Source organism: Trachymyrmex cornetzi, unplaced genomic scaffold, assembly GCF_001594075.2.
Source record: "Trachymyrmex cornetzi isolate Tcor2-1 unplaced genomic scaffold, Tcor1.1 scaffold88, whole genome shotgun sequence".
Lineage (NCBI taxonomy): Eukaryota > Metazoa > Arthropoda > Insecta > Hymenoptera > Formicidae > Trachymyrmex > Trachymyrmex cornetzi.
Window position 1 is genome coordinate 474,983 of NW_017300223.1, and position 18,020 is coordinate 493,002.

General features: G+C 31.8%; 1 protein-coding gene across 4 annotated transcripts in view; it reads left to right on the forward strand.

Moving 5' to 3' along the window:
* Positions 1-18,020, forward strand: part of alpha-Catr (alpha-catenin related) — a 59,775-nt gene that overhangs the window by 18,487 nt on the left and 23,268 nt on the right. For 3 of the 4 annotated variants that reach the window (XR_001940544.1, XM_018520172.1, XM_018520170.1), the window contains exon 2: positions 16,840-17,029. Coding sequence is in view for 2 of the 4 variants with exons in the window: in XM_018520172.1 (XP_018375674.1) it covers positions 16,840-17,029 (190 nt within the window). In the remaining 2 variants the exon portion in view is untranslated. Of the gene's footprint in view, positions 1-805; positions 1,296-16,839; positions 17,030-18,020 lie in introns of those variants that run through there. The other variant, XR_001940545.1, reaches the window with a different exon arrangement.

Genomic DNA, 18,020 nt, shown 5'->3' on the forward strand with positions numbered 1-18,020 from the left:
CACACAGACACATACATGTAGCATCAGCAATCGCGTAATCAACGATACGCGCACAGATAGATACGTGCCAAGGTGCATGCTAGAAAGCAACGTGAAAAAAAAGAGCACCGAAAACCGCGTACAGATGCATACGCACATCAGCGCGGCTCACATGTCGTCCGCCCACACTGTGTACGCGCGCACGCGAGACAGCAGCGAGTCGTGCACCCTTAACAACGAACGGTCGTCGTCATCGTTGACCATCAATCACGCGCGCCGATCCGCGTGGCAGCAGATTCCTCGTACAGCCTAAACGATCACCGATCCGAAGATTCTTCAATTTCGTCGCAGATACGCCTTGGCGAAAAAGATCGATCCAGCGTGCGAACGAGGATAACGATTATTGGAACACGCCGGCTCCCGGAGCTCCATTCCGAGGAGTAAACTCTCGAGACTCCAAGTTTTCAACGAAGACGCCAAGGCGTTTTCGAGAGACGAACCCCATAGCGTCGAAACAGCGCGTCAACGATCGTTTTCAACGAAAAGACGAAACCAGAGCCTAATAAAGAAAGATTACGAAAGGACGCGAGGATCAGCAACAATCCACTTTGCCGTCAACGGGTCATGTACCTCGTCGAGAGAGTGACGACGAACTTGCAAGAGCAAGCTTAGCTCGACACGACGACCTCACTTGTCTGGAGACAAGTTCTGGACCTGTAGTAGCAGCCTAAACAACCAGTGATCTTCCTACAGATATATAGATATATATATATATATATATATAAATAAAATAAAACATACATATTGCACATACTTGACCGTCGCACGCGCGTCTATTTTTGTTGCCACCGTCACGCGCCGCGCAAGAAAGCAGCTTAAAAGGAACGGCGGAATATCGAAGAGTTCCAAAGTATCACTTGTTAACGAACACGAGATCACCTGCACCAATGCAAAAAAAAGAGAGGAAAATAATATTTCTATACATATAAGAGAAGAGCATACATATCTTAACGACGTTGACGATTCATAGTATATTTTGATCATACGAAAAGTCGGAACGAAAAGTCGATGATTAAGGAAAGGAAGAAAAAGAAGACGAAGATATAACCGACAAAACAATCGTGACAAGCATAATAATAAACGACTTTAAGAATAGAGAATATAGTATAATTAAAGATAAATTAAAAAGACTATTATAGTGCGCTAAGACTAGAGACGGGGGTTCCGGTGATTCCGTATCGTTGAAATTTTGTATGCCGGCGGTGTATTATCGACGAGGAAGCATGTACGAGGGTGGCATGGCTGGTGAACGACAGGTATGTCAACTTACAATATAATGACCTACTGACATACCGAAATTATCAAAAGTTTCTCCATATCAAACCCATCAGAAAAAGAAATTTTTACTTGTAGACGTTTAGTTATTATTTGGATTACTGGCATATCACATTTTATTAAACGAATGTTGCATATAATAAATACGTGTTCTCTATGGAGAATTTATACATCAATTCTTCTTATTCCACATTTCATACATTATACTTGACATTTAAAGTCCACTTTATTCCCAGCTTACGTAACACATATACAAGTGAACATATGAAAGCGTAAGTTTATTATACATAATGTATATACCGACTTCTAAAACAAACTACTATCACTTTTCCCTTAAAATCCATCTAAATTATTATCTAAAATTCATTTCAACGTATAAACCTCTTTAAACGCTTTACATTTGTAAGAATGAAAAATATATGAGAGGCTCTTTAATTTTAAAATAAATTAACATAATCTAATGAATATGATATAATTCTAAAATAAATTTGGGTATTTAAAAAATTTAGATATCTTTCTTCGGAATAGAGAAAACTCGGAAAAGCTTTAGGAAAGTGTCAAGTCTTCATAGAATCCAAAGAAAATATCACAAAGCTTCGTCAGAGAGGGTTACTTTTTAGCGTGTCTCGGTATAACTTAAACTGATTTGGAACTCTTTGTTCCGCTGAGGAAATATAAAAAGAAGAAAATAGTGTTAGAAAAGAGCCTTGAACCAAAGATGTAGAAGTGTGATTTACATTTGTATGCATTTCTTAATTTATTTAAAACATGCAAATTTATTGTTCTTAAAATTGTTAAGTAATTATTTTTGAAAGCAATTCGTAAAATATTTGATTACAAATTTTAATTCAACTAAATAAAAATTAAACAAAGATTAAACATTCAGAATGTTAATAAACAATTGTATGAATGAAATAATTAAAGCACGATTAGTAGAATATGAGATATTTATCTTAATTACGTTTAATTACATTGAATCTTAAAAATGAACAAAAAATGTATTTAAACCATTCTGAATTAAGTTAAGAAAATTTATACATGTGTTAATACACGTATATATATTCATGCGCATATATGTACATCCTTGTGAGTTATCACTCTGAAAAAGACGATTTTCCTGCAAAGGTTGGACTTATATTTAAACAATTTTTTGTTTTTTTATAGAAGAAAATTTAACAAGAATAATATGTTAACGAGATAATGAATAATTATATTTCCTTCAGCACAGTGATAATACAACGTGTAGAGAAACATACAAATTTTATAAACGAATAAATTGTATTCTGGATTTTCATTTGCTGAGTGAATCTATAAATATCGCGAAATAAATTTCCATTATGAAATAATTCAGCAACGTTTTAGTTTGTCTTTATATCAGTAATAAAAATTCTAAATGGATGTAAAAATATTTTTTTTAATCTCATTTCTGAAAATGTACGTGTTCAAAACTCACTTTTTATTTTTTTATTAAAAAAATTTTCCATTTAAAGCGTTATTTGAACATGACCTCTATTCTCTCTAAGCGTGAATTATCGTGAATGATTTGATAAATATTACTTAAGGTAGAGGACTTTTATGAACGAGAAATAAAGGTCATTAATTAGTGTCAAATTAACCGTGATTGCTTTAAAAGTCATCCTGGGTAAAAATCCTACAAGAATATAGCAAACTAAATTTTACACGAAATCATATGGCTAGAAGATAAAGCCCATATGTGAAATTTCCACCATAAATCCTGATAGACTTCTCCATATGGAAAGAGTAAATTCTTGTATCTCAAAGTGCTCGCGGTGAGATGGATATTCGCGTTATAATCGATTTTCCTCGAGGCTACCGATATTTACAGCAAGCGCATTTATCTCCTACATAAAATATACACGTTGTATACGTTGAATCGAAGAAGGAAAGAGTTCGTGCGATTAAAATTGCACCTACTTCGGTAACAAGTGTAATTGAGCTTTGCGAAATCTAAATTGAAATGGGTGGGCGGAAGTCAGACGAGCACAAGAAACGTCGAAAGAAAATTGGATGCCAAATTGACGCGAAATAACATTCTCGCGTAAATTCCTGCAAACCATTCCCAATTCTCATTTGGGATCTATTTACACGTGCAACAATTTGCGATAATAACTTCGAGCTGTGGATTTTTTGTGGTGTGTGCAATCTATCGCAATTATAAGTTTTCTGTAAAAAGTTATATTCCTCGTTCAAAAAAAAGATTTATCGGCGTAATACATTTTCAAATATTTGTTTAGGATCACCTCCTCTCGACAATCAATTATTTTGTTCAAGCAGTATTATTTTAAACAAGAATCCTTTCGAACAGAACCACTTTTGCTTCCTATTTCGTTGTATACATATACAAACGCTATCAAACTCTTGAACTCTTTCGGTTAAGAAGGATTCCCGGAGGGAATTACTCTTCCAGTATGATTCTATAGTATAAACGGGGAACCTATAACAAAAATTTTCAGCTCAATTTGTAGGCAAAATCAAGAAATGCCCGTTAAAACAATGAGCTTGAAACAAAATTTCAACAAAATCAGATGTCGGCAAACTCTTCTGGCATTCAACGACTTTATAAATTATTTGTACATATTTCAAAACAGATTACAACAATATTATATATTAAAAGAGCTAATGTAACGGTCAAAAAGTAATTAATAAAGTGACATGTTATACAGTTATAACAAAGGACAAACGTGTATCGTCTTTTCAACATTTTAATATATTTAATACATTTAATATATTTTATTAACAAAAGTTATACCTTTTTGTAATAAATCATTGTAATAAAGATATGATAATGTATTGAAATTTATAAAATGATTTTTATACTTTATACAAATTAACTTAAATAATCAATTACACTTTCTGGATCGTCACGTTAATTATCCGTGCATTGAAAATACGCGTTGCATTACTGATAGGAATGTTAATAAAGTTGTGAAGCATTGGAAATAAAATCGTATGACTTATCCGAAAAGCTCATCTACATGCTTTATAATTTAAAGTCACGCAAGTCTATTAACACTTGTGTCAAGCTCACACTCTGTATGTGTTAGCCTAATCTTTTCATGATGATCACGATATTACAGGTTCGTATTCATAAGATTCAGCGATAGTATTTATTTACGAATTTAGCGTGTTTTTAACTTTAATGTTTAAATTTTAAAATTATATATGAAACTTACGTAATATACACAATCAATTATGCATTCTATTTCTCTTCTAATGGAAATCCGGTTTGCGTTACACTTGCGTAGTCCATCGGAAACAAGTTACGAAGGGAGATTTATGCGCCATTCATACGGCAATAAAACGGTGGACGAGAAGTTCGTTCTTTTATCATAACAAAGCTCGCGGTCTTGACTAATTTTCAACGATTAAAAACATGTCATTTGTAAAACGAATTTCTGCCACTTGCCACAAACCCGTTACACTTTGTTTAATTTGATATGCTTATTTCAAATTAGTACTCGGAGATCGTCTATATCAAGCGATGTACTGACATCTTCAATAGACGCAACAAATTAATTCAAATTAATTTCAAAATTTCGAAAACGATTATTTTCAAACAAAGGTATTTAATACATATAATTACCATGATACTTATCATGTAACTTTTTTCTTTAGGAAACGTGAAAAATTAAAATTTTTTTATAATTAAAGTTAATGGAACCATTTTTCACTTACTATCAGATTTTTTATAATTAAAATTAATGGAACCAAAAAGAAATATTAGTTCAAAATAATTACAATAAAAATAGTAATTATCCAGTTTATTAATTTATAAAAAACCAGATGAATTTAGAAAGACCGATACGAGTTTACTTATTTTTGGAGCGAACATCATATAATGAATATACCATAAAAATACTGTTTAATCGAATAGTCTTCAACAACAGTTTCAAGAGAGCAAGGGGATCTCGTGGCATATCTATGGAATCGCTTGGAATCCAATCACGAATAAACGGATTACCGTAACCTAGAGCCTGTTTTATCTTTATTTATACAACAACGTTATTAATCGAGACGGGCTGTATGAGGAGGATTTTTAAAATTAATGTATTCAGTTTTATATATGAGAGAAAATCATACAGATCCTGGTGGAAAAATTTCGCTTAAATTTTCCACGTTTTGAAACACTTTTCAGCAAAATTTCAGCATTCTAGAAAATTTTCAGATTAATTTTAGCGATTTTTAACTGAAAAATTCATTTTCAGCAAAATTTCAGAGAAATTCAGCAAAAATTCAGCGAGAGAAATTTAAATTCAATTTCAGTGATTTTTCAGTATATTAACTACAAAATTCACTTTTTTTTCAGTGAAATTTCAGCAAATTTTCAGCAACTTCACTGAAAAGTTGAAATATTCCAAAACGTGGAATAACTTCAGCGTGAAATTTTTTCACCAGGAGAAGTATAACCTTTCGAGAATGTATCTATATATTCTTAAAATATAACTTTATTTAAGATATAAAGTATCCTTCGAGATTTCGAAGATTAAAAAAAGATGAAAATAGGATATTCATTTTTATGTAACAATATTAGAGAGAACAAATTGTCAACTGTCAATTTTCAAATAAATTATTGAACGTATATCGTTTAAAAAACTGGTAAAAAAAGCCATCCACATATATGACATTTGAAAATATGTACGAAGCGGAGTATATACTCGGTACAGTGCTCACTTGTATGGTCGATTTAATGCGTCACGTTATGACACATGTAAATTTTCTGTAGAGAAACTCCGAGTTCGCTCAACGCGCGAGATAATATAAACTGCGTGTCAATGCAGCTATAATACTTTCATCGTCATGATTAGCTATAGATATAAGTATTACTGCGAAAAGCGCGCATTCCATTAATATATGTAAATGCTCCTGCGTGAAATCATAAGAGGCAATTATTGAAAGAGATCTGCACGATGATTAATAAGGTATTGGTGACAAATATTAATAATTATTATAATATTTAAGTAAAATCAGCTTCATACAGAAGACAAACGAGAATATAAAAATACTCTTTAAATATATAATTAATATAACAAACGTAATTAATCAAAGAATACACTGAATTAGGTATATAGAGAAGACCGAGGCACCATGAGTCACAAAAATTCAAACTCTTAAAAGTGCATCTAAATATAAAAGTTTTTGTATCATTTTTTTATAATTAAAGCATATTTTAAAATTTAATAAGTACCTATATAAAACACTAAAAAAATAAAAACATATTTTTTAAGAAACGACCCATGATGCCCCATACCATGCCCGGGGTACCATGAGTCACACACAAAATAGTAGGATTATACAAAAAATAACGGAAAGTTGAAAAATATTTTCAATTAACTTACATACTTTTAGCATAGTCACTAATATAATAAAATATAATTATATTATAACTAATAATTATTAAATAATAAAATAGAAAGTTATAAGAAAACGAGTGAAAAATAACCATTAATATAAGGGAAAAAATTTATTAGGATAAAATAAAATTAGTTGCTTAGAAGTATAAACTGCCCTTTTACTGACATATACTTTCTGTATTGTCCTGTTTCATCATGAATATTTAATATATGACCTCAATTATGCATTTAATTATACATTTAATAGAAAACTATAAAAAATAAATGTTAGATTATTACTTATAACGTAGTAGTTGAGAAAAGATGCGTAGAGGAACTTGCATCTTAACTTCATACATGTATCTTCTACTACAAAAACAATATTAAAACATTTTTATGCGGTTAAAATGTTACTATTGCACCACGAAAACCATTAATGATCGATGCTTTTCGACACAATGGAATTTAATCACTGCCATCTAGATAAAAAATATGGGCAACGAAGTAACAGTCGTATTGTACCAGTAATATTAATGTAAACATTCTAGATTATGTTAAACAATCAATGACACATGGTACCCCATGACCCATAGTGCCCCGGTTTCCCCTATATCTTAGAATTTGATCATATTAACTCTGCAACAATCTATATTCAATTTTGCAGAGGTATTTCAATAGTTGATTTTTAATTTCCGCGTAGCTGATACGTGTTAACAGATTGATCTTCATCTCACGGTTCAATCGTGATAAATCTCGATACGTACATTGTGATATTACTTTGAAATGGAAATGGAATATATTATAGTACAATGGCCATTGAACAACTGTAACTAAATTCTCCAAATTAGCGTGACCCTTTGTTCGTAACTCGTTCGTAGCGGCCGATGTAACGCACATATTTGGTGGATCAATTAGCGGACCGTTCTAGTTCGCATCGTGAAACAAATTGCTCAGATAATTTGTTTTCATCGGTTTCCTAACTTTTGTTCGATATCAAAATTCTCCACTTCAGAGTTACAGAGATCAGGTGATCTCGTGTAATTTGGAATATTTATTTCTTTTCCTTCAATCTTTTCACTCTACACGAATCAAAGCAGAGTTTTCATTTATACTCTTCAGTGCCCCGGATTTCTCCATTCTATCGACGTAATCTCCCTCTTCTGTCATGATGGGAAATTGGATCGAACTTATCGTGGCTGGTTGAGAAACGTCACATGCCTTTCGCTGTCATTTCGTTTGGTGCTTATTCGGCAGTGAATCGAGATTTGTGGAAGAAGAAAATACATCCTCTATATGTTGCCGACCGTTATAGCGATATTATCACTATAGTAATGCCACAACACACTTTGTTACACTGTTAGAAATGTTCTTAAATTTCATTAACTTTTAAGTTACACAATTGAATTTAATTTGAATTTAATTTCATGACATTACATTAAATTTAATGTATTTGTAACTAAAAAGTATATTTATGTACATGTACATAAAATTTAATGTATTTTTCATGAAAATTTATGAAATTTAATGTACTTTTCATAAAATTTTATTAAAAGTACATTAAATTTAATATACATAAATTTAATATACAGGTTCATTACATTTAAGTAACTACTGTAACTAAATTTTCAATTAAATCATTCATTACTTTTAATTTCGTTCATAACCACAAGCTTCATTTACATGTAAAGGAACCTCGTGGTTACATTTTTAACAGTGTAGGAATTTCAGAAACAATAGATCTGTTCGCGCTATTTGAAACCTCCAAAAATTTTTGCACTTAAAGCGAGATAAATATATATTAGAGTATTAATATGAGAGAAAACGGAGATGCTAAATACAAAAAGTGCAAGCAACGCGAACAGATCTATTGTTTCTGAAATTCCTAACAAAGTGTGTTTAGTGACTTGGAAAAGAAAAATTGACACGTTTTCTTTTGAAAAATCTGTAACAGATTGCACGACGTCAACGCAATTACATCCCCATTTACCCTTAATTTCGATAGATTGAGCACTTTAGGAAATATCGTTTTTAAAAAACTAGACTTATTTAAAAACTTGTTCAAAATCAGCCTATTTGTAAATAAACTTGCGCCAACTTACACAAGACGAAAAAATATTCCATAACAATATCAGATTACACAAAAAGGAAACTAATCGAAGGAAGAGTGTGTGCGTGCGTGCGTGCGTGTGTCCCCAAACTGCTCTAGATAAATAAAAAACAAAAATCATGCCTTATAGGACGGTGTGAGCCAGGAAGGAAATGACGAAATGAAAAAACTCAAAGAAAGACGACCGTAGACGAAGTGAAAACTCATGCATCTTTTATAAAAATACGGATATATATTTACAATTAGTAAGTACACCGCAACGAAGTAATCACGTATATGCTATTCTCTTTTCTAAGGAGAGAAAAGAAAAAGAAAAATAGTCGAAAGTATAAAGAAAAGTGTAAAAAAATAATTAATTGAAACGAGATAACAAACTTCAATTCGAGCACCTACATAACGAGAGAGTTAAATCCCTTAATTAACACATCTGCTGACCTTCTTCTTTTCAGGAGACTTCGCAGTTCGCAAAGAAAAAGTAAAGAGAATTCATAAAACTATACTTAAGATCAGTCAAATCTACTCATCAAATCTCATTCGCGATTCCCGCTCTTTGAGCACTTTAATTAAATTTATCCGTGAGAAGCTTTTTCTCTTTCTCTTCTATATAGCGCATTCGTTTGAGTCGAACATTTTTTACTGATCGCGTGAAATATTTTTCTGAGCAAAGGAAGAAACTCACAAATACTATTAATCGCTCCGATGCTATTGTACTTTTTTGTATAGTAATGAATTAATTTCAAATTAACGGATTTTTTTATAAAAAAATAAAAAATAAAATATTAAGTTTTAAATATGATTTGACCGCGAAAAATTCGCAACGTTTCCGAATTAATTATTTAAAACATTTTTTATAACTTATATAGAGATGCGTATCTCTGCTAAAAGAAATGCATGATATCCCTCAATGGGCAGGCTGCCATCCGCTCAAGTCACAGCAGGTGGCGACCCATGCGCCGTTGTAGCAACATTACCGTGTGTTCGTATTCGCGAGAAGTTTCAATATCCAATTCATAAATGAAAGATATAATAAAGTGAAGAAATCGATCACAAACGAAAATTCATCCATTTCAATATATTCATTTCAATAATGCCAAACAGACAATCCACGAAGTAGATTTACAAATAAATCGAGGATTTCTCCAAACATAAACTATTAATATGCAATAACATTACTCGAATTTATTTGAGTGGAAAAACTAATTCAAAAAATGTATTTCGATAAAAGACAATTTCGTAAAAGACAATTAAAAATAAGAAGAAATATATAACCTATGATTTTTTAAACATATCTGACATTTCTATAATATATTGACAAACAAAATTTATATAATAAAATCTATATTATTAGACTAAAAAGATTCAGGAATATAAATTATGCAGTCAGCAATTCGATCATCTTTGTCGACGTTGATATGATCTTGCATTGTTACGGTCATTTAGATTAAAAATGTGCAATGCCAAGCGTAATATGCCAGTCGTTTATGAATAATTACACAGCTCCTGTTATACGTCATGCAACGTGCAGTGTTAATGAACACGTGGGAATTGTTTAGTGTTATTTATCAGATTATCATGCACGAATAAAATTTCTACATCGGAACAGGATATCGATATTTGATATATATGTACACACATACTATAGAAACATTTAAAAGAGTACAAAATATAACAAGAAAAAGTAATGTGGATTATAGAATTATTTTTCGTAACTAGGAATAGCAGTAAAATATTTTGGTAAAAATATAGATATCGGTTTTTGTAGTATATTATGACTAATACTTCCTCATCGAATTTTCCGTGAATAGAACGACACGCGATTATGCGTTAATAACGTCCCGATTATGTAGACCACGGTTGCACACAAGGTAAGTTATTTCCACACGTCATAATATCACGTATGGTCGTCGCGTATTAGAACGATAAATTCACAAGCTGCTCCATTGCGGAACATAAGTTACAGGTCCGAGCTTTCGCTACAGTAGTGTCACTACTGGATGATACGTCAGGAAACCACTTCGCTACCGCGATGCGACATCGGAATTGATTGATGATATCTCGCGAGCTAAATATTCACCGGTGATATCGAAAATTCCGCGAATAGCCACACGTAAGCTGGGAGATGAATTTCGCACGTGAAAGCGATTAACGGTATCGTCGATAGCACTCGGATCGATATCGCCAACAATCCAGAGACTTCGTTCTTATTATTGTTAATACCAATGCGGCGAGCGAGAGATAAAAAAAGATATTGTCAGTTGCGAAAATAATTTATATAATTTTAATGAAAAATGAAATACCGTGTCTCTTCTCTCTCGACAAATACATAAATTCATAAACTTTCGAAAAATTTCATGCAGAATGAGCGATTTTCCTACGAGAGAGAGGATAGCTATTTCAATTATTCGTCGGTTACTCATGCGTCGCTCGAGGAAACCCGTTGGAATTTCATCGTGAAAAATGGAGTTCCGGTCGGCGGAAATTATGCAAAGTTATATTGAACTTTGCACGAGACACTTGCGAACGGCAGCCATCGTAACTAACGACAAAGTTCCTGCTAACGACAAACGTCATTAAAACATAATGCGGTAAAAGTAAGATATTCTGTAAGTGCATATTTTCTGTCTGTAATTCTCTAGTATTATATTTATAAGAACGATACTGACGTTTCGATAAATATGGAAATTATAAAATTAGATTCTTGTTCAAAGACTTATTAAATATTTAAATTAATTGCAATAATACATGTGTTATGGAATGAAATTCATACAGCTTCTTCGCACTTTAAAGAACGTTTAAAAACACTTGGCAAATGGTTAACATAAAGTATAACACATTAACGCTATAAGATATATGCATATATATATATGTAGAGAGAGAGAGAGAGAGATCAGATTTTACTTAAGCAGAACAACAAGTCACGATAATGTTAAAATGACATTAAAATGAATCGGAAATGATTGAAAAAAGACTTTTAATGATCATTTTGGTGTCATTTTGACATCATTTTGATATCATAATGACTTGTGGTTCTGCTTGGGATAAAAGTATCTTCAAATACATTTCAGATACTCTTAAATTAATTTTATTGTAATAATGGTAATGTGTTAAAAAAAAAATTAGTTATTAAATGAATCATTTATTCATTCATTTTTGTTACATTTAGATAGTTGGAAAAATTTATAATTATCGTAAAACGATTTAGGATAAGAGAGCGCGAGCGTGGCGTGGTAGACAGCGTACTGGTCTATCATACCAGAGGTTCCGGATTCGATCCCAGTAGGAACCAAAATATTTCCGCTCATGTCTCCTCTCGGAAAAGGCCGACAACCTCCCGAGAGTATCCTTGCCCAGAAACACCTCGAAAAATCCGCCGTTCGGAACCGGCATCAAAATTGTAGGTCCCATATGCTCGTGGTAATTAAATAATCAGCGTGCGCACCACAAGCATATGAGAGAGGTGTAACATACAGGCCAGAGGCCTAACGTAAGAAGAAGAGAAGAAGATTTAAGATAAGAATTATAAGACGATATTATTCATCATTATTCATCATAGTTTTAATATAAACTAAAAATGCTTCAAACATTGTATTTCCAGCTTAACTATACATGTGAAATTCCACAATCTATGATCACTGGCTGCGTTCAGCAGAGAAAGCAGCTGTGTAAAATTCTTTAATATGACTGATTTGCGTTTAGATTCTGTGAGGAACTAAGAGAAAGACAATCATGTTATAGAATTTTGCAACAGCGAAGTTGTTTTTTTTCTGCGGAATGGAATCAATCGACAATCACATATAAAATGGAATTGTGATTATACTGAGGAAATATATCTGAAAAATGCATCTAAAAATCAGTTCAGATGCTAATTTTTTATCTAGATACAAATATCAAATTTGAATGTACTTCAGATATAGGTTAGATACACAAAACGCATCTCTATACATGTATCTAGATACATGTATCTAGATACATGTATAAAGATATTACCCAACACTGATTATATGTATGTGTATACATATACATATATACATGTATATACATATACATACAGGCCGGGTTGTTTTATTTTAATCACCCCAGACGAATAATTCGAGAAGGAGACATGGGATTTAAAAAGTTTCAGACAAAAGTTATGTGATTTTGAGAAGAACACAAGATGGCACCATGGGTTTGGCCTTGGATAATGTTATCAAGGTCAAAGCAAGGTTATTTTGAATTTTTTAAATGGTACCCCCATTTTTCATTACATATTTTCGTAGCTTACATCGAGAGAGCTTTTAAAAATATTATAATAAAATTTTTTTTTTAAATACTTTTCGAGTTATGAGGTTTGAAAGTTACAATACCGTTGGCATTAGCATTACTCAAAATATTAAAATAAAAATAAAAGTTATAAATTATAAGAATAAATTTTTAATGCCAAAATGAAAATAAGAAGAACAATCTCCAATGGCTCCAATGAATTTAATCTTGACAAATGTTATCCAGATCATGATTCTGAACAACATTCAAGAGCTGGTTTTAGTCGTCGATCGGACATCTTGGATAATACTAATGCTGGCGGTACTGTAACTTTCGAGCCTTGTAACTCAAAAAATATTTAACGAAAAAATATTTTTTTACAATGTTTTGAAAAGCTCTCGAGGTATGCTTCGAGAATATGTAATAAAAAATGAGGGGTTCCAATTAAAAAATTCAAAATGACCTTACTCTGACCGTGACAACGTCACCTAAGGTCTATGGTATTCAAGGTCTTGTATCTCCCTTGAAATCACATAACTTTTGTCTAAAATTTTTTTAATCTTGCGTCTTCTCGAGTTATTTACCTAAGACAATTAAAATAAAACACTGTATATATAATGCATACTAAAACGCAATATTTTTAAAAAATTTAATGTAATATTTATAGGATAAACTCGGGTATGATGGCCATAGTTTTTTAAAATGCAAAAAACATACATTTATTCTTGTTAACTTTTTAACAATATTTGGGATATTACTTTCACTGAAGCTTAAAGTAACAAATACTATCGAAATTAAAGAGAAAATACTTAACAGAACTTTAATTTTATCAAAATATTACAAAGTATGCATTGGCCATCTTATCTGATTTTTAGGGAAAAGATGGCCATGATATTAAGAAAGATAGCTATAGTATTTATAAATAAATAGTGAAAATAAAAGTATTAATTATAGGTCACATTGCAATTTACGTACCTTTATTGTGCATGTAATGTTGATTATGACAGCTTAACTGTAATTTATTAGACATTATAACAGTTTTTAGCAGACATGTGTAAAACTTTGTAGATAGTCGAAAGAAAAAATATTAGATAGTATTTATAATATTGTTATTTTGAACAGTGTACTCATATGAACTACTGTAAATATTGATTATCTTTAAGAATGACTATAACAATGCACTATTTATCAATTATTGAAGAAATTATGGCTTATGGCTATCTTTTCCGTAATACCCTAGTTTACCCTATTGTATAAACTGTACGACGAATAAATGAAGTCATTCAAATGTGTGTATGTGGCTAAAGAAATTTCTAGATTTTGGATAAGTAATGTCACAATGGCCGAATGAAATATATAATTCTATTTCTTTTCTAAACAAAATACTGTATTGCAATATTAGGCCTGTTTTTTTTTAGTTAAACTTAAAACTCTTAAAAAAAAACACTTATTTTGCATAAACGGGTTCTTTGAACCAGCAATTTATGAATGTGCCACCACATTTGCTTTTCCATTTATAGTGGTAATTATATATCAATGCTTCTTATAATTGCAAAAGAAAATTAGGTTAATTAGCGCCAAATCCAGCCAAATCAATATTATTATAATCGATACTATTACAACATTACGACGTCATAATATTACGATAATAAAACGTCAAAATATAGTTTTATCCCGCATAGCCATTCACGCTGCCGCGCATGCATGCAATATGCAATTACATGCAACGAAGTGCTGTGTCGTCACAGACATCTCTCATTTACATAAGACGATCGAATCGGGATGAATGGAGTCGTTTACATGCGTATGACTCTATATGTATATGTGTGTAGGCACGTCTGCACAGTGCACGCATTCATCTCTCAAAACAATAGTCCGCGAGTTCGTCCCTTTGCTCCACGTCACAGCCCGTATTCCTTTTCCCTCCTTCGACTGAGGCAGACATCTCTGAAAGGAACGACGCACAAATGCATCGTCTAATTGTGTGGAAAATGCAGTGTAGCCGCTACGATTCGCGAATGCTCGGGGCGCGTTATACGTACCTAGTAATTTTAACAAGCTACCACAGACTCTCCGCCGTAATTCCACGCGCAACGCAAGCAGCACGTTTATACCGCGGTCGCTAGTCATATACACAACTGAAACAAATGCAGAATATGCGTTACCGGTATGCGAACGAACGTGCTGGTTATTTTCAAATCGCCCTGGATTAGATAAGACGACGACGTTAATTAAAATAAGGGAGTCGGTAACAAGCTCTACTAGTCTCTGTAGATGCAACTGTCTACGAATACTTGACCGTTTTTGCATTCTATTGCGGGATCTATCTCTTAGAAAGATAATATGACGAACGAGTATTCTGAAAGATGATGACGCATAATAATTATCCACTAATTCACTCGGTTTTACTTTATTATATTCTTGATTCGTTTAAATATTTTAATAAATATGTGAATTTTAATTTCTTATAACATTTGTCGCGATCATGTTAAAATAAATGACGTACAGGACGGCTCATCTGTCTCGATGGCGATCTCACAGAAATATTACGCGCGTTATATGTCACAATAACAAATACATTTCGTAATGATAACAATTCAAATTATTATGAGACTTTGATATCTATTATTACGGCGTAGGTATAGTATTCTATTTTTTACAAAAAAATCGCTATGTACCATTCGTCTACCAAAACTCGACCCAACATATAGATAGCGGCATTATCTATAATTAGAACGCGATCATGACAAGTACTAAAAGGTGATTATTAAATATTTCGAAGTGATAATAATTCTGCTAACGCGCGACCTGTGGTGTTTGTTTGTGTCTTGACTTGATAGATATAACACATTTCTGAATGTCATTACATTTAAGTCCAACTAGTAAGAACAAATAATCACGATTAAACATTTGCATATGTGGAGACAAACTTTTTCTTTAAGATGTTAGTAAAAAATGAAAGATATTTATTAATATAAATTTCGATTATTTCAATTTACGGCGTTATCTATGCTCATCAAATGCTCATCAAAGTGTGTTCGTTGACGTTTCTTGCTTAAGCTAAATCCTGCTTGTCGAAATGCAATCGCAATAAGCGCTAAGAGGAACCAAAATCCACATACCTATATATAATCAAAATATCGAAAATATCAGAATTTAGACTACGTCTTAAAATAAATTTTATTTGAGTCTCTTAATTAAACTTCGATAAATATAACACAAATATCTAACTAACACTCTCAAAATCTATTTATAAAACCGTATCATGTCTGATTTCAACTGAGTTTTCCAGAAAAAATGTATCAATCACTTACGTGAGAATTTAAGTTTTATTCACAAATACAATATAATTTTATTTTATAAAATATTAAATATGTCGAAGCAATAAATTATATCGAGGGGGTAACCACTAGCTGAAATATTGTCCCACAGATTACATGATATCATATGATTTCATCTGATTACAAATAATTTTTTTCGCTACATATGAAGTCGTTTGGTAAAATACGAATTTATTTAATATTATACAATGATTTATCGTGATTGCATACGCAATTATCGGATTATACATAGAAATTTCATATGAATTTTATAATGATTTCGAGGACTCTGTCCCACGATTACATTAAGTGGTTACCCCCTCGAATTATATGTATATGTATAGACTTGTAATCTTGATATTTTTTACAACAATAATGTTTAATAAATGCAAACCTAAAACCATGAAATTCTCTTTGTCAATTATATCAAAATTCTAAAATGAAATTTCATATAGATCTTTTCGACTAAATGTTGTGTACTCATCAAAATGCAATATCTTTACAGATTTCCACGTTAATCTCGCATAGAGAACGACCGCTATGCTCGGACCGGAGTTTGCGAGCGGTTGCCAGGGTCGGCCAGGCGGTAAATTTGGCGGTCGAGAGATTCGTGACCGTCGGCGAAACTATCGCGGACGACAACCCGGAGATCAAACAAGACATGTACGAGGCGTGCAAAGAGGCGAGGGTTGCAGGTAAATGTAACAACACTTGTGACGATACGCACAAAATTGATAGTAATGTAAATAGATGTACGAGTAAAATAAAATAACTAGGATATCTTTATATATATAATTTAGCTTCTGATAAAATTAAAACTCAATGATCTATCTGTAAATCGTTAGAGTTCCTTCGATAATCTAAATTAACAAGACTGTCGTTTTTATGTATTCAATTATTACTAAATAACAAAAATTTTGAATACACCGTATAATATTTAAATTACAAGTTGTATTATTATTGAAATTATTTATATAGATTTTATGTATGCGTGTCGAAAGATTTTCACGTAGAAAAAATATGTTGCAATAATGTCAATACTTCTCACATTTCATTCGAAATAAAGAAAAGTATCACTGTGAGTTTCATAGAACGAACGAATGAATTTCATAGAACGGATGAAAATTACATGGTATAACATAAGCGCAAATTCAATACAAATGTCCTCACGAATATTACGATAGTACATTAATCAAAAGTTAGGACAATATAAACATATCCAATTGCACATTACAGAGTAAATTCGCATTAAAACTTGGCGTATTTTACCAACAACATGCATCTGTTGGAGATTATGTGAGTAACTTTAGAATGGTTATTATCTAGCAGAAGAACAATACAATGCAGAGATTTACATTAATTTGCAAAATTCTTCATTGTCCAATATTGTTACTCTCAAGAAATTTAGAGAGTAAGAAAAGAAAGTTCATATTTTGCGAGCAATATATTTTACAATCATGATAGTATTCAAAGAAGTATGCAAAAGATAACGCTTATTAAAATTTAAATGTTAATCTTGTTTAAATCCAATATATATAAAATTTTTTATGTTATTCTCTTTTAAATTTAATACACACACATAGCTGATACGAATAAAAGTAGTGTAAAGAGAGCAAACAATATTGTTGCGAAATTTCTATCTTGATAATCAATTTTATAACGATGACATAATTTGAAGTACTTTAA